Source organism: Nyctibius grandis, chromosome 30 (genome assembly GCF_013368605.1).
Source record: "Nyctibius grandis isolate bNycGra1 chromosome 30, bNycGra1.pri, whole genome shotgun sequence".
Taxonomy (NCBI): Eukaryota; Metazoa; Chordata; class Aves; order Nyctibiiformes; family Nyctibiidae; genus Nyctibius; species Nyctibius grandis.
In genome coordinates, this window is record NC_090687.1 from 1,278,793 (window position 1) to 1,301,626 (window position 22,834).

General features: G+C 46.8%; 1 protein-coding gene across 1 annotated transcript; it reads left to right on the plus strand.

Moving 5' to 3' along the window:
- Positions 1 to 1,988: 1,988 nt before the first annotated feature.
- On the plus strand, positions 1,989 to 16,294 carry CCNF (cyclin F). Its single transcript, XM_068420248.1, has 17 exons — positions 1,989 to 2,059; positions 4,790 to 4,944; positions 5,380 to 5,486; positions 6,270 to 6,337; positions 7,146 to 7,342; positions 7,688 to 7,741; positions 8,285 to 8,389; positions 8,933 to 9,010; positions 9,429 to 9,580; positions 10,220 to 10,384; positions 11,025 to 11,148; positions 11,512 to 11,692; positions 12,140 to 12,227; positions 12,792 to 12,891; positions 13,190 to 13,317; positions 13,508 to 13,677; positions 14,235 to 16,294. The coding sequence occupies exons 1-17, from the start codon at positions 2,047 to 2,049 to the stop codon at positions 14,669 to 14,671; spliced, it is 2,322 nt and encodes a 773-aa protein (XP_068276349.1). The 5' UTR covers positions 1,989 to 2,046; the 3' UTR covers positions 14,672 to 16,294.
- Positions 16,295 to 22,834: the final 6,540 nt, after the last annotated feature.

Below are 22,834 nucleotides of genomic sequence, written 5' to 3' on the forward strand. Positions count from 1 at the left end.
CCCAGCCATAAAATGAGATCCCTGGTGAGATTTCAAAGCTACCGCAACCCCTTGCAATGGGGCGTGTGTGCGCAGAGAAGCATCCAGAAGATCATGTTTTACCGATGAAAAATGCTTGTGAAATCAGGGTTGTCCTTAAATAAAATTCATACACAAGCTACCAGGAAGAAACCTCAACTGAGCTGGGATTGACTATGTTTATTCAAGGTACACGATGTTGGGAAGGTTTCCAGCCATGACATATCATGACACAGTCATTTTATGTCCCACAAAATGACGGCTGCTGTTCTTGCTGCTCTTTTCTAGAAGGGTCAAAAAAGGCTTTAAGTGAGCTAAAGCAATAACTGATTTTCCCTTTGTCGCTTTGTTTGACTGCCAGCCTTTTCAATACACCTCTTTATCACTCTATGCTCTTTGCTTTCTGAGGATCAGGGCTTCCCTCTGAATGCTTGACTCAGCTTTAAACTTTGACTCCTCATTGTCTTCCTAATTCCCCCTCACCCCCACACAAGGCCACGGAGGGGCAGGAGCAGGGCGCTGTGCCGTGGAGGTACAGGGTGATGCTGCAGTTGAGGACATCAGAAATGGTCTCTGCCTGGGCAGCCCTGCTCCTTCCTCCAGCAGGTATGTCCTCCCTGCTGCTCTTGCTCCAGCACTGACACCCTTAGGTATCCTCGTATACTCAGGGGATCTAAATTAGGTGGAAATAAGACACAAGTGTTGCCTCAGCAGTTTGTCTGGTATCGCTCCCTTGGCCGGGCAAGCCTCGGTGCCAGAGCAGGCGGCAGGGAAGGCTGCTCCAGCTGGGGCCTAGTGTGGAGGAGGGACTCACGGACCATGGGGGAGCCCCAGCCACTGATGCACCCTGGCCGCAGGCTCCCACCTTCATGCTGGGCCCCTGGGTCACACAGCAGGTGGGTGGCCAGCAGGACTAGGGCAGGGATTGTCCCCTTGTACTTGGCACTGGTGAGGCTGCACCTCGAATCCTGGGTGCAGTTCTGGGCCCCTCACGACAAGAAAGACCTTGAGGTGCTGGAGTGAGTCCAAAGAAGAGCAACAAAGCTGGTGAAGGGTCTGGAGCACAAGTGTGATGAGGAGCAGCTGAGGGACCTGGGGGTGTTTAGCCTGGAGAAAAGGAGGCTGAGGGGAGACCTTCTCGCTCCTACAACTGCCTGAAAGGAGGGTGTAGTGAGGGGGGGGTCAGTCTCTTCTCCCAGGTCACAGGTGACAGGACGAGAGGAAACGGCCTCAAGCTGCACCAGGGGAGGTTTAGATTGGAGATCAGGGACAATTTCTTCCCCAAAAGGGCTGTCAAGCGCTGGCACAGGCTGCCCAGGGCAGTGGTGGAGTCCCCATCCCTGGGGGAATTTAAAAGCCGTGTAGATGTGGTGCTGAGGGCCATGGGTTAGTGGTGGGCTTGGCAGTGCTGGGTTAATGATTGGACTCGATGCTCTTAAAGGTCCTTTCCAACCAGAACGATCCTGTGATTCTACTCCGTGAGTCTAAGGCGCCTCCGGCCCTGAGGGGAACGGCCCGCGCCACCGGCGCCGGCTGCCGCGGCCAAACCCCCACACGGGGCGGGCCCCGCACGCGCGCGCCGCAGCCGCAGCCGCAGCCGCTGTGTCCGCGAGGTGCTCGACCCGCCAACTGCCCCGATTCGAATTCGCATCCTCAGCGCCCAATCACGACCCAGCAGGGCGGGGCGGGAACCGCCTCTCGCCGGGTTCCGACCAATCACGAAGCGTGCTGTGTTTAAAGAAAAAGTGCGCGCGGGTCTGTAGAGAGGGGAGGGGACACCCCGGAGGACGCGGTCTGGGCGGAGCTCGGGGGCTGCGCCTTCCCTGACCCTCGCCGAGGCCGAGGCCGAGGCCGAGGCCGGGGGCGGGGCTGAGGCAGGGGCGCGGCCAAGGCACGGGTGCACCCTCCGCTGGAAGCGCCGCCTGCCGGCCGGCCGGTGCCGCCCCGCCCCCTCCGGCCCCCCTCACTCTCAGCCGGTCTGGGCGCGGCGGCCGGTGGTGCCCGCTCAGTCTCCAGGGAAGCGCCGTGATGAAGGCGGGCGGTGAGTGCGGGCCCGGCAGGGGGCTCTGGGGGCGTCGCGTCGTCGCTCTTCCTTCCTTCCCCTCAGCTCTGAGGGGCTCCGCGGCGCCCTCTCCCCTCACCCGGCGCCGGAACCTCCCGGGGGGGCTCTGAGGGCGGTGGGGGGCGGGAAGGCCGCGCCCCGGGGGAGCGGGTCCTGCCCGGGTACCGCCGCGGCTGCAGCTGCGCCTGAGGGGCCGCCGGGGACAGCAACGGCTGCGGGGGCCGGCGGCGGCGGGGCCTTGGCGGCTGCGCGCGGAGCTCGAACGGCGGCGGCGGGGCTGGGGGCGGCCCGGGCCGGGGGGTCGGGGCTCCGCCGGTGGGCGGGTGGGGGGCACGGTCAGTCAGGGCTGCGGCTTCCCCGGGCCTCCCGCTGCGGGAAGGGCCTGAGGCCGCTCCTCCCCCTCTGCGGCCGGAGGGCCCGTAGCTGTAGCTGGCGGATCTCTCTGGGCACGCGGTTGCGCGCGGAGTAACATACCAGACGCCTTCGAATGTGTTGGGTGCGAACCGGGAACGCGGGACCCCCCATTCAAACCCAAGAAAGGGCGGGTTTTACTCTAAGGGTGCCTGAGCGGTGGCACGGGTTGCCCAGGGCGGCTGCGGAGCCTTGCAAGCCCTCCGGGCCGTGGCCCGCACCGCCGGCTGCAGGTGACCCCGCTGGGGCAGGGCGGTGGGGCCGGGCCATCTCCCGAGGGCTCCTCCAGCCTCAACCGCTCTGGTTTTGTGAAGCAACAAACTGACGTTTTCCCCGTGCGACTCCCTGTCTTTTCAAATTAGATTTTCTCTTTCCCCGAGTTCCCCAAGTACCCGATGCTCCTGAGTCATTCCAGTGTCTGTACAGGTTTAATTGGCATACCAGTGTAGAAGTCCGTTTCTTTTGCATGGCAATAATACTGCCGAAGTTTTCTCCAGAGAGGGGAAGAGGATGAGAAGGATAGCAGTATTCTGCCATGCGCAGGTCAAAAAGGTTTTATTTTGATGGGAATAGCTTTTTAATCAAAGACAGGTAACAGGGAGGTACAAGCTACTGGTGAGACAGAGGATGCTATTTTGTATCAGGATGGTGGTTCATTTCATTAAACCTGAAGAGCTTAAGGACGTTAATAGCCTGTATGAACAGAAAAAACATACTAGCACAGGTGTAGTCATGGCTCATGGACCCCTTAGGAATCTGCAGGCTCCTCTTAAGGATCCTGCTGAAAACCCAGACAACCTTCCCCTTGCAAACGGAGCCCCTTGGCTCCGCAGCCTGTAAGTCCGGACACTTCCCGGTTCTGTGGGCTGACGTGCTCGGAGAGGTGAGGATACAAGTGGCCAGTCCAGGCGTTTTTTCCATTCACCGTATCTGCAGCTGGAAAGAGCTGTTGCTCTTGTCTTCTCAAAGAGAAACGCAATGTGTTGCTTCTCCAGTCTCTCACCGAAGTTTTGTGTGAAGAACCGGAGATTAGTAGGAGATCATGAGGCTTTCCGTATGTCTAGGTTATAACCAGGAGATGTTAAACACCTAAAGTAGAAGAGCAGGCCAAAGGGGAAAAAATATTAATGGAGAAAACTATTTACCTAATTAAAATTCTCTATCCTCACCGCGACTTTTCAGCCACCTTCTACTTTCCCTGTGAAAAAAGAACTTGAGAGCTGCATCCTTCTCTCAGCTTATGCCTTTGACCCTATCATCTAGTGAGAGTACATAGCTCTGACTTGGTTTACTTCATAGGTAATGTGGGGTGGTTTGGTGTCTCTAATATACTACTACTTTGAGTCTACTGTTTTCATTTATGTCAAAAGATACTCAAACTAATAACGAACTAGTGCAAATAGGGTGAGCAATGCTAGCACGTGCCTGTGGCACAGTATTGGGCTCTTTAGTGGAGACTGTCTGTTTTATTAAACTTTTTTTAGAAACAAGTCAGTAAATAAATTTCCTAAGTATAATCTCTTTGTATAAGACTTAGACTTGAAAAATACAAGCAAGAAATCTTCTGTAATAAAGACAAAGGCCCTTACGTGGTCCTTTAATTTGTGGGACTCAAGCTTTCACTTCAGAATTTATTTTTTGGGCCCTCATGTGTGCAAAGAAAATGTTCAGCCTTTTTCTGTCTCGGAAATGCGCCTCAGTTACTTGTATGGACTGCTCCTGAGAGCTGGAAGAGGCTGACGAGGAACAGAGGGTGTAGGTGATGCCCTAGTCTGTGAATGCTGAACCTTCCTGGTTCTTCGGGGTCTTCCATGAGCACCCACGGCAGCAACTGGCTGCTTAGAACGATGGGCTTTTGGCTGGAGCTGGTTTGGTGGGTCTTAACTTCCTCATCTCGCTGGTAACATTTCAAGGACTGCTATCAACTGAGAAGGAAAAGCTGGGGCATGGGGAAGGTAAATGAAGTTGTAGTAGTGACAGTTTATCTAAACACAGTCAAATGATGGAGTTAGGGCATGGAGGGGCTCTCCTCGATGGACTTGAGCATGAGCCATCCCTTCTGAGCCTCTTAGCTTAATTGACTAAATCGAACGAGTCACTCCTTTGTGGCTTAGTCTTATAGCATTATGTGACACATGCTACATCTCTCTACAATTAATATGTTTGAAGAAGTGCCCTACGCTGCAGTAAACAGGTACTCAAGTAAAGACCTGTTCGTGTGTGTGTACACTCTGTGGTGCCTTTTGTCCTCGTACTGCTCCATTGCTAACTGAGGTGTCCCGTGTTTTTGTTTTCCAGTGATTCACTGCAGATGTTCCAGGTGTTTTTCTTTCCCTTCCAAGCAAAGGATACGAAAAGAGCCCCGAGTCCTGACGTTGTTAACTCTGCCCGAGGATGTTCTGTTTCATATTCTGAAAGGCCTTCCTGCTGAAGACCTCCTCTCCCTCAGAGCTGTGAGTCTGCTGCTGCTTCCCCTCTGTCACATGCGGTGACTTATCTCTGCCTTTAGGGGCCAGGACTGCACAAGGGAAAGGCTGGCTTCTCCTGTCAGAGCAAACCTGCAGAAAACCAAAGAATACATGCAGTAATTAATCAGATTTTTGCTATCCCAGTAGCGGTTTTATTTCTCAGTACTCGAGCTCAAGAAGATTAGCAGTAGTATTGGAGTGCTCTGTGTAAATTTTCTGTGGGAATTGTCCCGCTAGATCACTGTGGCTGAACAAATGAGTTTGGTTTGGCATCTCTTGCCTTAATGGTGATTAGGCAGGTAATGAGTTATGAATAACTTGTGATTAGTTAGTTCCACATCTAAAATCAGATTGCAAAGAACTATTTTTCTGTTGGTCCCTTTATTTTACTAATTATTATTTTATGCTCCCCCCTTGCAGGTGCACTCACACTTTAAATACCTTGTGGATAATTACGCTAGTGTTTGGGCGTGTGCAGATTTCCAAGAAATATGGCCTTCTCCAAACAATCTGAAGATGTTTGAAAGGTAAGCTTTAAGAATCAAATTTGTCTGACCCTGCACAAGAGCGTGTCAGAAGGTAGATACACAATTCTAATGAGTCCTCACTGTAAGTGGGGGATCTGACTTTCCCACTTTCCCTTTTTGTAGAACTCTTTGCTTAGGATGATGAAGAATTGTTGATTTCATATCTAAGCTGTAGCTTATAATTGCTGTGTCTTTAGCTGGAGCGGAGCCCATTGCATATAGCAAAGTTATTTCTCGTTAGGGCCGTTAATATTCCATATTGGAACATGGCACAGTGACTACAATCTGTTACTGGTGATTCCATATGAAGGTGCAGGTGAGATCAGCAGCTCAAGAGCATGACCATATTTCTAAGTCTGAGTTGGTTTGGGAACTTCTTGTGCAAACCAGTGCATGGAAAAGTAGATGAATTTCAGCATTAAAATGAGTGAAGTTTGAAAGGGTAATGATAAATCTGCTTAAAAAGGAAGGAGAGGATCTTTTTATCCATCCCATTTGAAGGGGATCTGCCAGTTTAAGTGTCGCGCTGGGGACGTTGCACAGGAGTGGGCAACAGTTGCTGTGAATTGTCAAGTTATTCTGGTCATGGGCGTACAAAAGGGTTGCAGCAAGAAAAGCCTCAGCGTAACTTATGTTTAACTTCTGTAGTGAAAGCACATGTGCTTATGGTTGGTGATCACCAAATTCACAGCCTGGCCGCCACTGAGGTCACCTGTGTGAGGATGTGGGCCTGGAGGCACCTACTGCCTTCAGCCTGAAGTATCTTCTCTGTTTCCCTTTCAGGGCCGCTGAAAGCGGGAACTTCGAAGCTGCTGTGAAGCTGGGGGTCGCGTACGTGTACAATGAAGGCTGTAAGTGTGGAAGCTTGTCCTCGGGTCCTTGGGGAAGGTGGCGTGACAGAAGGAAATGGAGCTGAGCTGAAGGCTTATTTAGAGATACAGACCAGGCTACCTGTCTCATCATAAAGTTGGCATTTTTACTGGCCACATCGCTTTTTACAAAGCTATTTCTCCTGTAGCTCGAACACTGACGCTTTTGTACCCAGGTTCTAGAGCAGCCAAGCGCAGAGCCCATTTGCTGTCTCCAGTGGGTGGTTAGGTCTCACTTACTGTCAAGCCTCTTCAGTTTTACCTTTCAGTGCAGCTTAAGCACTGGCCACTAAACTGCCAGGTGTTAAATGATAATAGGCACAGCTCTTCTGAAAGTGGAAAATGAGTCAAGGGGTAGCTTATGCATTCATGTTTAGAAGTTTTCCTGTGTAAACTTCTGATCAAACTTGGCTACTGATCTAGTCTATTAAAAGTGTCAAAAAGGGCTGCTGAGACAGGAGGAGCCTCCTTGCAGAGGGTGCTGGCAAGGCAGGTGACTTGCACACCATCTTGTTTGTACACCGACGGGAATTAACATTGCTTTGAGTGCTGGGATTTGCAGAATGTGTCCCCCTCCTGCCCCAGCTTAGGGTTGTATGTTCCTGAAGACTGATTGTAGCAAGGTTTTTCTTCTTTTGCCATGTCCATGATTTTTAAGGCTCTGAAGGGAAGACACTGTTCAATCTTATCCTGATTGTATCCTATTGTCTGTCTTGGCCTGACTAAATGCTTTATTCACGTGTTGTGAATAAACTCAGCTATTTCTGGCTTGCTTTTTTTTTTTGTTTAGTGACCATCTCCAACGAGATGAGTCATGCAGAAGTGAATGGAGTAAAGGCATCATATTTCTTCAGCCTGGCGGAGCGTTGGAATGTGGGCGCAGACCCATTTATCTGGCTTTTTATTCGTCCTCCCTGGAACTTGAGTGGAAACTGTTGCAAAGCTGTGGTCTGTCAGTGTCTCAAAGCAGAGTGTCATTTGGAGAAAGTAAGATTTCTTTCTGCCCTTGACTTTAACGTAGGCTGGTAGCTGCGTCCAGTTCTTTTGGAAAAATATTTTAGTTTCCCCAAGGAGCTCCTCTGCTCTTGTTGCTTAAATGACTGAGGATCAATCATTTTAATGAATTTATTGCCAAACTACGCTGTGAGTGCCAGAGGCCTGTACTGTGTCTTCTGAGAGATTCGGTACTGTCTCAAAGATAACAAAATATTGAGAAAAGCAAAGGGGGGAATGATTGAAAGGCAAATAAAACTGTAGTCTGGAATTACTAGCAAAAATTGCTGTTGTTCTTTGTTTATCTTTAACAACGCTTTATCTTAATGCTTTCTTCAGGCTCAAAAAGGATCTATTGCCCACTGCGTGGCGAAGATCTTGAGTTTCTTTGAGGTGAGCAGTGTTTCTGATTTGATGTGTTTGGGTACTTTTTTTGGTGATGCCAATGCTGTTTACCTTGATTTAAAAAAAAAAAAAAAAAAGTCAGCCAAATGCTCTTATATTCCTCAAGCGGCCTAGGATTTTCTGCTCTCATGAGTTTAATTTGCTGGTTCTTTAAAGGAATGTTATTAACTTAGTTTATTGAATTTTACAAACACTGAAATTAATTTTGGCTTCATCATGGGCTTGCAGTGTTGTCAGGTCTCCAAAGAAGCCTGCCAGTCATAATGCATATCAAGGAAAAAAAAAAAAAATGTCCTCCAGTGGCAAGCAAGCCAAAAAGCCTTTGTCTAGCTGAGGAAAACCACTAACTGCTTCCTGAGCCTGGATCTTCAAATGGCAGCACTGGGTGGATGTGGGAGCCTGAAGGGACTCGTGGCTGGTTGATTCTGCTCCGTAGCTTTCAGTACGGAGCTGTTCTGTAGCTTCTGAAGTTTTGAGATCTGGTGCCCAGTTGCTGGACAGCATAAATACTGTTATGCCTTTTGTTCGTAGGATGAAGAAAGTAAAAAAGAATCCCTTGAAATGTTTGAAGAATCTTCAAAGCAGGGTTGTTTAAAAAGCTCCTACCTCCTTTGGGAAAGTAACAGAAAGGCTGCTGTAAGTAGTATTTTTTTTTTTTTGTCTCAAAACAACTCTTTCACTGTAACTTCTGGAACTCTGTTATGTGCAATGAACATACACAGAAAGAAATTGCTGTGCCTCAGAGCTTACCTTCTTCACAAATGAGGAGAGCGCTAAGAACTCTCTCAAATGAGCTTTGGTGTCTACCTTGGTGTTTAAAGTGAGTCTACAAGCAGTTGTAGCCAAGGTGCAAGCAGAAGATCCCTTATAGTAACTCTGCTGAAGGCATAGGCACTGCTGGCTAGTGATCGCATGGCTCACTTGGGAGCGGGAGGGGGGAGACTGCCTGCGTTGACATTAATACATCTGCCAAAGCTCACACGTAGGAACCCTGAGTGACCTGTCTCGTTTCCTGTGAGACCTTGGGCAAGAACTGAAGCAAGTTTCCTACAGCCTGCTTGCTGAAATAATAGATGTACCCAGAGGCAGTGTTTTTTCTTTCAATGTTAGTACTACAATCCTTCTGTTTGTAGTGTAAAGGTAATGGGTTTTGAAATCAGTTTACGTTCCTCTCCGTAGATGTCAGATCCTGGCAGATACCTCCAAAGTCTCAGGAAGCTACGGGGCTATGCTGCAAAGGGCTGCTGGGAAGCACAGGTAAGACTGACTTTTCCCAGCAAAACCGTCTTTATTCCGTCTTTTCTACGCTGCCATTGTTGGTTTAGACTCCTCTTCTCCCTTTAGAAGCAGGGTCAAAATTGCTGAATAATATCTATCTGTACACGTGCGTGTATTTACTCTGCAGATCCCCCTCTTTTGGAAAATACTGCGCATCTGTGGTACAATCTGAGTAAAGGTGCATCTTTTGATAGACTCAAAAGCCTGCCCCCAAATCATGTGTGTGTTCAACACTTAAACCAAACTAAGAACTACTCAGTCTGTTACCTTTCAAGTAGTTTGTCATGTTCACTCTCTGTTTTCAGCAGGAAAACTACAGGACCATCCTGTGCTGTTTTAGTCTGTATTTATTTGGTAAAAAAAAAAAAAATACTCTCTTGTGTTCTCTTTACTACAGATAGCTTTAGCCAAAGCTTGTGGGAGTGGAAAGCAACTAGGATTAGAAGGCAAATCTTCCACTGAAATGGTGTCTCAAATGTTTCAAGCTTCCCATCCTATCAACAAACAACATATCTTCACTGTGCAAAAAGGAATGAATGAAACAATGAGGTAAAAACTGAGATCCAGGAGTCAGGCCACACAACAGAAACCACTGCCTGTTTCCCTCTACATCTGTAGATGGAAACAAATCTAGAATGAGGTCTTGTGGGAAGATGAAATCTTCTGCTTTACTCTCCTGGGATGCGTTATGTACAATCAGAGAAACTCATGACACTTTGCAAAGAGGAAGTAGTAGAGCCCCCATGAAGAACTGAAATGAGGTGTGTGAGGTTTTCTCTGGAGTGTAAATCCTTGCACCTGTCCAGACTAACAAGTTTTTCAAGAACTGGAGGTGCCATTTGCCTTGTTGGAGCTATAGTTGCTCTCTAGTTACCTTAGGTGGCCTTTAGCCTCCTAATTGATGTGCCCTACCCTTTCCTTGTGCAAGTGCCTGTTACAGGATAGTTTCTAACTCCATTTCACAGACAACTTAAGACGACTGATGACCTTTCAGAGGATAACAGGCCTCTGGTTGCAAATCTCTCTCTCAGTGCAACGCATCATTTTTCTGAAAATTCTTTTGGTGAAATTGCTTGGCTTGAAACTTTTGAGTGGAGAAGGGACTCGGTAACTAGGCGTGGGGAGGGTGATCAGCATGGATTTGACTGGCTTCTAACTGCACAGATTATGTCTCTCTTTCCTGTCTAGGTACATCCTGGTTGATTGGCTGGTAGAAGTGGCTACCATGAAAGACTTTTCTAGCCTGTGCCTTCACACGACAGTGGGATGTGTGGATCGTTATTTGAAGCTGAGACCTGTCTCTCGCAGTCGACTCCAGCTCTTGGGAATAGCCTGCATGGTCATTTGCACACGGTAGGGGTTCTGACTGGTGGACAGGGTGGTTATTGTGATCATTCACATTCATTTCTGCTGCTCAAGCTTTTTTTTCCCCCCTTTGCTAATAATAATACTGGAAAGAATCTTTGGCTTCCCTCTGCATTAACTGTTGCTTGAACTGTGTTCACATACAAACACAACCTCTGCAAATGAGACACAAAATGTAATTCCTTGAACGTGTTTTTGAATATGAAAAACTCCATAGTGGTGGATTAGTCTAAATGCATTCCATCAGCAGCTGAAGTCTTTCACGCCATATTAGCATGAGTAACCTTGTATGGAACAACTGCAGCAGTGTTGTTACCTAGTTTAGTCTGTTATGCTCAGATCAGCCACGTGGCGTGGTGGAAAATTATTTTTCTATGTTAGTTTCCTTAATATCTTGCATCTTAACCTAGGAGAGGTTTCATAAAAGAGGAATTAGAAACATTCTAGTAGGTGAAATCAATGAAGAGCTGCTGTTCTTTCTTTCCTGGTCTGTACCTGGGAAAGTACCTTATAAAGTTGTTTTAACTCTTTGGTCATCTTGGGTGCGTTTATCTGCCACAGAAACATGACTGCACAGACGCACAAATTCCCTTTCTTCTGGGGCTGTTAATATTATTTAACGTTGCAGTTTCATCAGCAAAGATATCTTGACGGTACGGGAAGCTGTGTGGCTAACGGACAACACATACAAATACGAAGACTTGGTCAGAATGATGGGTGAGGTCATTTCTGCCCTGGAAGGAAAGATACGGGTGAGTTTGGAAACTGGATGGAATATTTCACCCCTTGGGCTGCTACTGAAGTCAGGCTGTTGTAATTAGCACCTCTCCTTATCCAAGATGGGTTTTTTTATGTGAGTGTTCTCAATCAGCTGTGGAGACCATGCATATTTCAGAGCCTGCAGATACAAAACCCTCTGCCTTTCTGTAGAGATTAAAACTGAAGTTTTAAGCAGCCATTTATTCTTTCGCTGGAGAATGTTTCCATGTCAATGTAGTAGTTAAAAACAAACAAAACCCCCTAATGTAATGAAAACAGCATCTCCTGGAAACAACCATTCTCAATACTTGGTGCTCATCTTGTATTTCCAACCTCTGCTCTCCTTTCTGCACTAGATACCTACCATTGTGGACTACAAAGAAGTATTGTCAAGTATAGTCTCACTGGAGAGAAGAACTCTTCACCTTTACAGCTTCATTTGTGAACTCTCACTCTTAAACACAAGCCTTTCTGTGTATTCCCCAGCTCGGCTGGCTGCTGCAGCGCTGCTGCTGGCTAAGATCCTACACAGGCAAGGTAAGGAACGTTACCTTCGGTGGAGCTGCAGCATGCTATGTCGATCTGCCTTGTCTTTTTAGGAGCCTTTGGGGTTTTTTTTGGTGTTACTTTGTCTTTAGGCAAGATGTCCCAATCACGTGGTGGGGGGAGCGGGAGGGGAGAAGATGGGGACAGACAGAAGACTTCAAAATGAAGGTTGAGTTCAGTCTATTTTGCCTCTTAATAGCAATGATGAACAAGAGTATTAGCATCAGACTATGCAAACTGTGTGTTTTCATGAGACTGAAGATTTCTATACTTAGGTTTGGCAGGTAAACTTATCCTTGAAGCCAACTGTGAACTTGAACGAACTATGTACAGACATAAGCTTGTAAAGATCATGATCTGTATCTCATTAAAAAAAAATCCATCTGATTACAGACCAACCAAGCTTCATGAAATGGTAATATGTGTTCTCTTCTCCAGCATACCCCTGGACCAGCCAGCTGTCTGCCTGTACCGGTTTCTCTCTTGAAGACCTGTTGCCCTGTGTACTAAACCTCTACCAAAAGTGGTAATAGTTTTGGAACTCTTCTGGGAGGGTACATGAGAACTTGGATTCCAGCTCTTGCAGACAAGCTGCATCTGTACAGTCAGCCCTTCCCAATGAAGGAGGTGGCTTTGGGAAACTGCCTTGCTCCCCCCCCACAAGGCACTGAGGCCTAGGGGGGCCAGTTCAGGGACAGCTGTTCTATTTCTCCCCATTGATAGTGGCCCTGGGTTACAGAAAATGTGATGCTGCTCAAGGCTTAACAGGTTTTTAGCTTGCCAAACATCACTATTTTCAGAAGACTGCAACTGGATTATTGGTGAGCTTCAGAAGGAGTTCCAGCAGCAAAAGTAGCTCACTTCTTTAAAGAGTACAAGGCAAATATCCTGTTTACCTCAATGAACAGGAACGATGCTCGTATGCTAGAAACCAAGTGTCCTGGCTAGCTGCATAGCAGCTCTGCTGAAACACCAACTTCCTTAGCGCAGAACTGAGATGGACAGAGGGAAAGTACTTAAACTGGCAGGTTTTGTTATCACTGTTTCATATAATCCGCTCTAAGATTTGGACTTTAATCTTTCTTTCCAGTTTCGATGATGATATCCCAAAGGATTATAGGCAGGTGCCCTTAATTGCAGTGAAACAGCGATTCGAAGATGTGCGTTATGACCAAATAGGCAAAGAAAAGGTGGGTGAGCTCTTTGTCTTCATTTGCTGATGTCTAACACCCACAGCAAAGCTGCCATCTGGCAGGAGGCAGTAAACTTCAAATAACGGGAAGTGGGTTTAACTTTTAGATTTTTGGAGGAGAGGGTATCTACACAAAGTGGTGGCTTTAACCTTGATCTGCGGGGACTAGAATTGCTCTGGTTGAGTACACGTGGGAAGGGCTCACTGGGATAGGGCTCTCCTACAAAATGAAGAGAAACAGCCTCCAGGCAGAGGGAACCGCATGGTCTAATTCTTACTGGCTTTTTGTTTTTCAGATTATGAGTTACAGTCAGCTCTGTTTGTTGTTGGGGGTGAAACAGGAGCACCCGGAGCCCAGTCCCTTGCACGCTAACGTGGAAATTCAGACTTTCCTCAGCTCTCCCTCTGGAAAGAGCGCTAAAAGGTCAGGATAACTCATTGCTGTAGATGTCTCTGAGGATTAGCATGAGCCTGTCCTCCTCTCTGGTATCCTGAGGTTCCATTCTGAAACATGATCAACTTTTCTGTAATTATCTTAATTGACATACCTATTAAGAGAGCTGCAAATGAAGACTTGGCTTTTAATGTGTGACTTCTGGATTTCCTTTCTACAGGAGAAGGGAAGACAGCATTCAGGATGACAGAGGCAGCTTTGTGATTACACCCACAGCAGAGCTATCCACCCAGGAAGAAAGTCTTCTAGATACCTTTCTAGACTGGAGTTTACATTCCTCCTCTGGTTATGAAGCTGATCAGGAAAGTGAAGGCGAGAAAGACGCAGATGGTGAGGGTTTTATTCTTCTTAGAAAAGCAGACAGAGAACTAAAACTGTCTTTTCATCTTTGCTTAAAACTGTTTCTCAGGCAACAGAAGCCTGAACTTCCAGCTGAAGACCAGCTGGAAAAACTCTCCCCCTTCCCCAGTGGTTATAATTGTTAAACTATTTTAGAGGTCTAGATCTGTTCTCTTTCTCCATGTTGCTTCAGCACATGATGGGGGTTGGAGCTGCTGAGCGTTTCCAAGTGCGGCTGTTCTCAGGTACCGCTGACAGCGGACCAAACGCGATGAAGGGCCCAGTGTTAGAAATGCTGCATCATCCCTTTGGTTTGCTGACACTGGGACTGACTGTTCATTTTCTAAAGAGCTCTTAGCACCTATCCAAACAGTCTGAGTGGGAAAAAGTTACTGCTTTAAATGAGAGTGAACTTAGTGCTCTGCCCTCCCCTCCATGGCTAAGCAGACATAAGGTTTATGCTCTTGCTTGGTCGGTTTGCTGCTTCATTCTGTGCTGAATGGTGTTGCCCAAATCCAAACTAACCTTTCCCTTTTCTCATTCCACAGTGCCAAGTCCCACTGGGATCTTGGACACGACGGTGGTCTACGTGGATCCTGCGGAGCACTGCGGTCAGGACTCCAGCGATGAAGACAGCCTAGCTATGGAGCGGGCTGGGCACGCGGCACTGCCACGGGAGGCCAAGCTGCCGGACACTCGCAGCCTTTCAGCACCTCTCACCCCAAAAAATCCTAACGTGGAAGGGAGCTCAGGCTACTCTTCCATCAGCAGTGCCAGCTCTACGCCTTCTACAGAAGGCAGCCTTAGAATACCTCTCAAACCTACCTCAGCACTGTCTCCTGGCAGTGCCCCGAGCAAGGAGCCATGTTTACAGTCAGGCTGTGCTAGGCCAAGGGATGGCACGTGTGCCAGAAGGCCAGTCAAGCGAAAAAATGCAGCAGAACACAGTGAAGAAAGGGAGAAGTCGGGCTCCTTAAGCCTCTGATTTCTTCATGCTTTTTACTTTCCCTAGGGTTCCTGGAAACTTACTTCTGTTTTAGTCATACAGGGATGATAGTGAATAATTGTTGATACCTCCAACAAGAGCCCTTCCCCTCAACTTTGCCTATACCTGTCTTCTAATTCTGTAGCTTACTTCTGGGCCGTTTCCTTCCTTGATAGCTGCCTTTTTAAAGTATTCTCTATTCTCTGATCCTCTGCAAATTAAGATTCTTCTCCACATAGGACAAAAATGAGCTATAAAGTTTCCTATCTCACCAGTTAATCCTTGCTGTTAGAAAAGAACTTGTGTCCCTTGCTTCGCTGTGAGGCCTGGCACTGTATAAGAAAGGAATTGACTTTGGTTCTCAAGTTACAGGATGTAACACCATGCTTGAATTCTTCCACTTGAAAGACCTTTTTGAGGTTATGCTGCCTTTTCCTTCTGGCCAGGTGCTTCCCTCTTCTACGTGTATACCATTTGCTGCACTGATACAAGGTTTTCACGGATGTAGTCAAGAGGTAAATGAAAGCTCATGGCAGGCCTGAGCTGCTTTTTTACCTACCTCTCAGATGGTTTTAAACCCCATGACAATTCTCTAGTTGCCATGTGTTTCCCTTGCCTGAAAAATCATCCTTCTGTGCCTTAATGCTTCACTGCCCAGTACTCCAGTAACGTGATCTCTGTGAACTGTTACTCTCTGCTGGAACAGTGCGGTTGAACTGCCACCTCCAGCCAGCGGCTCCATTTCATCTCCTGTCTCTGTCTTCCTCGCAATTACCATTAGCGTGTCCTCCTCAAGTAGAGCACAAGTCACTTGAACACTAGAAACAGGCAGTAAGGGCAGACAGTTCATCCTCCTGAAAGCCCTAATTTAAGCCTTGCTACCAGCTCCTGCTCTGCCAAGGCAGCATATGCTTTTCTTATCAAAAATGAAATCTGTGCTGCTTCTGCAATAACTTGAAGAAACCACCTCCCCTGACCTCAGCCTAGCAAGCCTGGGTTAAAGCTCCTTCAGCCTGGGAACGTCAGGAAAACAGACTTTCTTTACAAGCAGGGAGTGAGCATTGCAATACCAAGGTGCGAGACTTCCAGGAGACGTCGCTGAATTTAACACTGGAACCGGACTCCATGACTCTTCCTTCGTTTAGAAGTTACTGTGGCAGATGGCAACAGTTCACATACACACGGTGTAGTGACTGTTTATAAATTTTTTTTTAATATAGATGGCTCCCTGTCTTACTTCAATGACTGGTATCCCACAGGGCTTGGAGAACTGATGGGAAGTTTGGGGATGAAGGATTGTTGAGCTCTGAGCCAAGTCCTTATGAGTAAGTTGCAGAGGGGCCTGCCTGTGGGCTGTTTACATTAATATCAGGAGCAGCTGGGAGAATACCCTGCACAGCAAGTAGGATGGGGCTCAAACCACCCTCACAACTCTACAGCAGCCCCAGAGAGCCTACAGAAAGGCCTTGAACTTGCCAAACATCCAACAGAGAGGAGCCTGAGGTGTTTGTCCACAAAGTTTGTTACAAAACTATGGAATGCCACTGTAGTTTAAAAAAATAGCCCCTGATTTAGCTTTTCTGTACCAGGCTTCACCCTCGTCCGTGTGGCTACACTGCAGTTCTCCAGCTACTGCTTACAATGACTTGCCACGCAGGAGTGTCTTCACATTAACTTGTTACAGCAGCTCAAATTTCAGAATTAGGTCACATTATGAAGAAAGCACTTTTAGAAAAACCTCTCCCAGTTCTAAACCAGGTAAAAGTTAAACATCTGCAGGAAAGGCCTCACACTGCAGAAAGCTGAGAACTCTTTTTCTTGGGCAAGTTGTTAAAGAAAATTGGCAGAGTCCGGTTCCCACTGCCAGTGTCTCCTAAACATTCAGACGGTCTGTGTACATACAGCAACTGATACTTAAAACTGTACACACTCCTCCTTGTGAGGTTAATATCACATCTAGAGTCATTCTGTTTTGAATTGTAATTTTAGAGAGTTTTATAATTTCTTTTTGCAATGTCAGAAATCCACGCATTGAGGCATTGGCTAATTTTTCTATCATCTCCCCAGATATATTTATTATTGTTTTTTCCAAATTGATAAATAATTCCTCTGGGCTCAATCTTTGGATAGCTAGACGTAAAAATGAGTTCCCCAGGCTTTGTCTGAATTGCTATAAAGCAGCCTGCAGATCGCCAAGAACAATTATTATGAAGCACACGAGAGGCATTGGTATTGGAATCATGGTAACGAATAGCAAATCTTACACAAGGTGAAACAGCGACATTTACAGATGGAGAAAAAAAAAAAGGAACAAACTAAAATATTTCATCTTTCCTCGGGTTCCTTGCGGACATGAGAATGATGGATCCAGGTTTCTTTCCCTGCAACTTTGACAGCATAAAAAAGAAGTTAAAAGTACAACATAAGGTTCTTCCCATTTTGGTTCAAATCTATTTTTCCTCTTAAAGTTTTTTATCAATACTTTTTTTCCTGGTTGAATATTATGTACTTGTATCTCAGGAGATCCACCTCGATACCAATAGGCATGCTTTCGCATTTCAAAGAATTTTGCAAGTACAGTATATATTGTGTCACTCGTTCATCTCCATCCAATAAACTTTTTTTGCTGGCAAATAAGTGCCTGGAACAGCCAAAACTCTCCCAAACAATATTTCTGCTGGCGATAACCCAACAGGTTGTCTGGGTGTGGTCCGAATGTCCCACAGAACCAAATTCAAAGCCTCTGGCCATTTCAATCCTGTTGTTTTACACACTTGAACAATCTTTTCCTTTATGGTCCTATTCATTCTCTCTACCTGTCCAAAGGACTCAGGGTGATAAGGGTGTATGTAACCTCCCTGTGACTCCTCAAGCATTGTAAACTTGGAACAGAATCACCGCTGAAAAATGAGCTCCTCTATCCGAATCAATTACTTCAGGAACTCCATATTGGGGTGTTAATTCTTTCAACAGCGCTTTCACTACAGTTTTTGAATCATTCTTTCTTGCTGGGAAGGCTTCTACTCATCCTGAGGATTGATCTACACTCACTAACAAGTATGAATACCCCATTGCTTTCGGCATTTCAGCATAATCAGTTTGTAAGCTTTGAAAAGGAAACACCGCGGGCAGTCTTGTACCTTGAGGTGGCTGAATCCTAGTGGCAGCCTATTGTCAGCAAAGTTTACAGCTTTCAGTAATCCTTTTCACTGCGGAGTAGACTCCGGGTGCAGCCCACAGCCGTTGAATTCTCTGTGCAAGTCCCTCAGGTCCCCCATGGCATTTTCATGGAACCACCGAACAAGAGGTAGTAAATACCTTTTTTGGAGTAGGGGTTTGTTGCCCAATGTCCATTGTCCATCCCGTTGTTCCGCTCCAAGTTGTCTCCAAAATTCCATTTCTTCCTCTGGAAGAGCCTCATCCATCTCCTCTGCCCTTGGAAGCCTGTCAAGTTTCTCTGCTGCACACAGAACTGTTATAATAAGATGAATTTGTTTGGCTGCAGCTTTCGTAGTCTGATCAGCCAAGCGATTTCCTCGCGACAGTGTATCTTGGTGGTTTGGGTGAGCTTTTATATGAATTACTGCTATTTGTGCGGGTAACTGTATAGCTTCTAAAAGTTCACATACCTCCTTCCCGTGTGCAATGTTTTTTCCAGCTGAAGTCAAAAATCCTTTCTTTCCACAGGGTACCTGTAGCATGACAAACTCCAAAAGCGTATTTAGAGTCTGTGTCAATGTTAGCTTTTAACCCTCTTGCCAACTTTGCAGCCTCAGTAAGCGCTATGATTTCCACGCCTTGTGCCCCCACAGCACTAGGAAGAGGGTCAGCTTTTAACAGTTTTTTCTGTTGTTACTGCACAGCCAGTATACCTTTTTCCTTCCTCGTAAAAAGACGAGCCGTCTGTCAAAAGGTTGATGTCTGGGTCACTCAGGGGTTGGTCTTGAAGATCATTATGTGGTTACTGGATACTGCTAATACCTGGGTACAGTCATGTTGATCCTTTTCCCCTTCGGTCGGCAAAGGTATTGAAGCGGCTGGATCCAAAGTATTGCACCTTTGAAGTGTGATGTTGTCAGCCAAAAGTAAAACCAGATCATATCTATGTGTCTGTTGTGGTGAAAGTGATTTTTTTTTGCATATTGCTTCAATAATGTTTCAACTTCATGGGGTACGCATACAGTTAGGGGATGTCCCAGCACTATTGATCTACATTTTTCTATCACTTCTGCTGCTGCAGCTACTGATTTTATACAAAATGGTGTCCCTTGTGTAACCGGATCTAATTGAGCAGAAAAATATGCTTCTGGTCTTTCATGTGGTCCTAAAGTTTGGACTAAAACTCCTCTAGCATTTCCCTTTCGCTCATCACAATATAATTTGAAAGGTTTACTATAATCTGGTAAACCTAAAGCCGGTGCTTGCATTAAGGCACCTTTCAGAGTTGTAAAAGCTTTTTGCCTCTCCGGACCCCATTTGATTGGTTAAATTGGGTATCCAAGGGCGACAAAATCCCACTTGTCTTAAAAACCCCCGAATTTGTTTCTTTGTTACAGGCCTAGGTAATTCTTGGATTATCTTAATTCGCTCAGGATCTTTCTCTCTCGTACCTGGGCGTAATATAAATCCAAGGTACTTCACTTTTTGTTGGTAGAACTGCAATTTTGATGGAGATGCTCGGTGACCTTTTACGACCAATTTATTACACAAATACCGAGTATCTGTAACACAATCCTTCCTTGAACGACATACTAACAATAAATCATCTACATATTGTATCAATTCAGACTTACACGGAAAAACCAAATCAGCCAAATCCCCTCTCAAAATCTGGGAGGATTTAGTTGGTGAGCTTGTAAATCCCTGGGGTAACCGAGTCCAGGTTAATTGCTTCCCTTGCCAAGTGAAGGCAAATCTGTGCTGGCTTTCCTCAGCCACAGCTATGCTAAAGAAAGCTCCAGTCAAATCCAATACAGTGTAAAATTTTCCCCAAATAGGTATTTGAGTAACAATCAACTTTGGATCAGGTACTACTGGATGGGGAACAATTACAAATACAAATCTATATTCTGGATCCCCATCTTTGTAACTTTGACATTCTTTTAAAATCCCTTTTTCCAAAAATGATTTTGTTTTCCAATATTTGGGATGGCTTCTGCCACAACTGGGTGTTGTCTAATAGAAGGGGGAGTCCCTCCTTTTGTTTTAATCACTACTGGTTCTGCAGATTTTAACAGTCCAATATCATCTCCGGAGAGACTCCATAATTTTTAGGTACATTCTTTAACACTTTCAGGATTTTAAGCTCACCTTGAATTTCTACAGTTTGCATTCCCATTATGATCAATCGAATTCCTTTGGGAGTTAAATCTATGCATGTTTCTAATTCCTGCGATAAATCTCTCCCAAATAGTGAAATAGGAGAAGTTGGCGAGATAACAAATCAACCCCATATCAAACGATCATCAAAAACAATAGGAAGGGGAAGAGAAAGCGGTAACTTCTCTTCACCCAAAACCCCAGTAACCTTTACAAATTCATCAGATAGCTGTGACACGTGAAAATTTAACAAGAGGCATCCTCTGAGCCAGAAACTGGTGTAGTCATGGGGGAAAAACCTCTGCAGGCTGACCTGTCCTTGCCAGAAAGAGCTACACAAAATAAAGAAACTGGTTGGAAGAAGTGAAAATCAAATACAGAGGAAAGTACTTGCAAACAACAGGGAGACACCGTCGAGCCAGCGTGGATGTGTGACTCCCAGCAAAAGAGATCCTACTGCAATACCTGCAGGAGGATGGTTTAACAGCAAAGCAAGCTGGCCAAAATACAAATCAATAGTAAAACTAAAATGAATACAATGAAATAAAATAAAAATTCTTCAAAACCTGACATTTTCTTTTTCAAACCAGGAAAACAGTAAGATGCAAAACCCCCAGCAAGTTAAAAACCGCGTTCACACAGGCGAAAAAATATTTCGAGCGTAATTTGCTTACCACGTAAAAATTAACACGGGTGTATTTTTGCAAACCCATCAGAAGCAGGAACTCTGCTGGAAACCCACCGCAGCTGGTGGGGGACTGGGGTGGTTCATGCCTCGGGCAGAGCCTGCACCCGCAGCGGACGCAGGCAGCAGGTCCCTGACCTCCCCAGCACTGCGGAGGGAGGTGGCAAATGCCAGGCTGATTTTTAGGAAGGGCTCCACGGGAATCCAGGAAACACTGGGATCTTAAACCTGGCTTTGGTACCAGGCAAATTTGCTGAAAGACAGGATTAAAAATGGCATTAGAAAACGTGTGGATAATCACGCTGTGCTTAGGCAATGTCCGGCGTGGGTTTGAGCAGGGAAGTCTTGCTAGAATTACATGGAAGATGTAAACAATGGTGACTCAGATGATATATAAACAATGATTTTTGCAAACCTTCGACCAAAATCTCTCTACAAAAGCTCTTCAGGACATTAAGGTGGATTAAGGGTGAGGTTTCGCTTGTAAACTAACTGCTTAACACTTAGGAGACAAGGGTAGGAACGAATGGACAGGATCTGTGCCAGACCTGTGCCAGTCGATACGTGCATAGAAGAGAGCAGGTCTTGCTGAGGCTGTACAGTTTCAGTGCTCGAATCTAAAGCTGCCTGAAGAGCTGGAAAGGGATGGCACGATGTCAAGCGGCTGAGCAGACAGACATCAAATGCAATTCAACATAATTAAATTCAAGGCAACGTTAAAGTAACCCTGTGTGTGCGCAGCGATGGGCTCTCAATGAGCTTTGTGGTTCAGGAAAGAGACGCTGGAGTCCTCGCGGGTGCTTCGCCTGCACGCTCTGCGTCGGTGACCAAGGGGAAAGGGCATGAGGAGGGAATTGCTGGGAGTGCTGCCAGGTGTGAGCATGGCTGGGGCGGCTCGCAGAGGACAGGGCAGTGAGGCAGGGAAGCAGCTGAGCGGGGAGATGGAGCAGCTCTCACGGGGGAGAGACTCAGTGCACGCCGTAGCCTGGCAGGGCCATGGGGAAGGGACCTGGTAAGGGGCCACTGAGGGGAGGAAAGAGGAAGGAATATTTTGATTTCCTAGAGCGGAAGCTTCCATGAGCGCCACAGGGCTGGATCTGGTTTAAAACGACGGGGAGCACTCTCCAACCCGTGCATTACCACCTCGTGGGAGGCTGCCTCTGCTGCACAGACCAAGCGTGCCAACGGTTTCAAAAGGGAACAGGCGAGCGCGCAGAGGGCTGGTCTGCTGGGGCTGCGGCAAGCCCAGGGTGCTCCCAGGCCGCTCCTGGCTGAAGAGGACAAGGACAAGATCCCTGTTGCTTGCTGTGACTCAGCCTTTGAACAGTTCCAGCTCTCCCCACCCTGCTCCTACCCTGCTGCAGCTGTGCTGGGTGCCCCAGCCCAGTGGCACTTCCCCAGTCTCCAGAGCCTGGTACCCGCCCCAGGACCAGCCCCAGGCGCTCCCCAATTCCTTGCCCCACTCCTGCATGCCCTGACAGCCCTTTGGGACACCAGCAGCACCTGAGCAGCTCTGGGCCAGGGGCTTCTGCGCTCACCCGTGGTGCTTGAGAGCCTAAATCCTCAAAGCAGCAAAGCTCTACCTCGGGATCTGCTCTGTCCGGCTCTCCAGAGGCTCGCCAGGGGTTGTTCCCCCTCTGCAGCCCAAAATCCAGCCTGGTTTTCAATGCCCGAGGCAGGAGAGAGGGAGCAAATTCCTGCTGCGCTGAGACCAGGTGGAAGGTGCAGTGCCCACGGACACAATCCCCGACAGCGTAACCGCAGGCACCCAGCTCGCCCCGCCGCGCTGCTGAGGCAAATTACCAGTTATGAAGTGGAGAAAATTGCTACCTATTTCCTCTTTCATCCCTTTATTACGGCTTTCTCTTTTATTGCAAATCATTACTTTCAACATGCCACTGACGTAGGGGGGGTGTTTCTCTTTGGTGGCTCTTGGAAATAAATCTTTGTCTTTTTCCACAATTGTCTGCCTGCCTTTTCCCACCACCGGTTTTTCTCAGAGTTTTTATGAATTTTGACTTTTTAAAGCACTGTGTATTTTTGTTTACTGAATGGATTATTCTCTGCCCAAATCGAATGTAATCAGGTCGTGATCATTGTTCCCTAGGCAACCACCAAGGCAATTATAGAGCTCTGATCATGAATTAACCCTGGTTTAA

Bases quoted from the DNA above. Each gene is read 5' to 3' on its own strand.
- CCNF (XM_068420248.1), top strand. The intron at 7,343-7,687 runs GTAAGATTTCTT...TGCTTTCTTCAG, and splicing joins CAGAGTGTCATTTGGAGAAA to GCTCAAAAAGGATCTATTGC. The intron at 11,693-12,139 runs GTAAGGAACGTT...TCTCTTCTCCAG, and splicing joins TAAGATCCTACACAGGCAAG to CATACCCCTGGACCAGCCAG.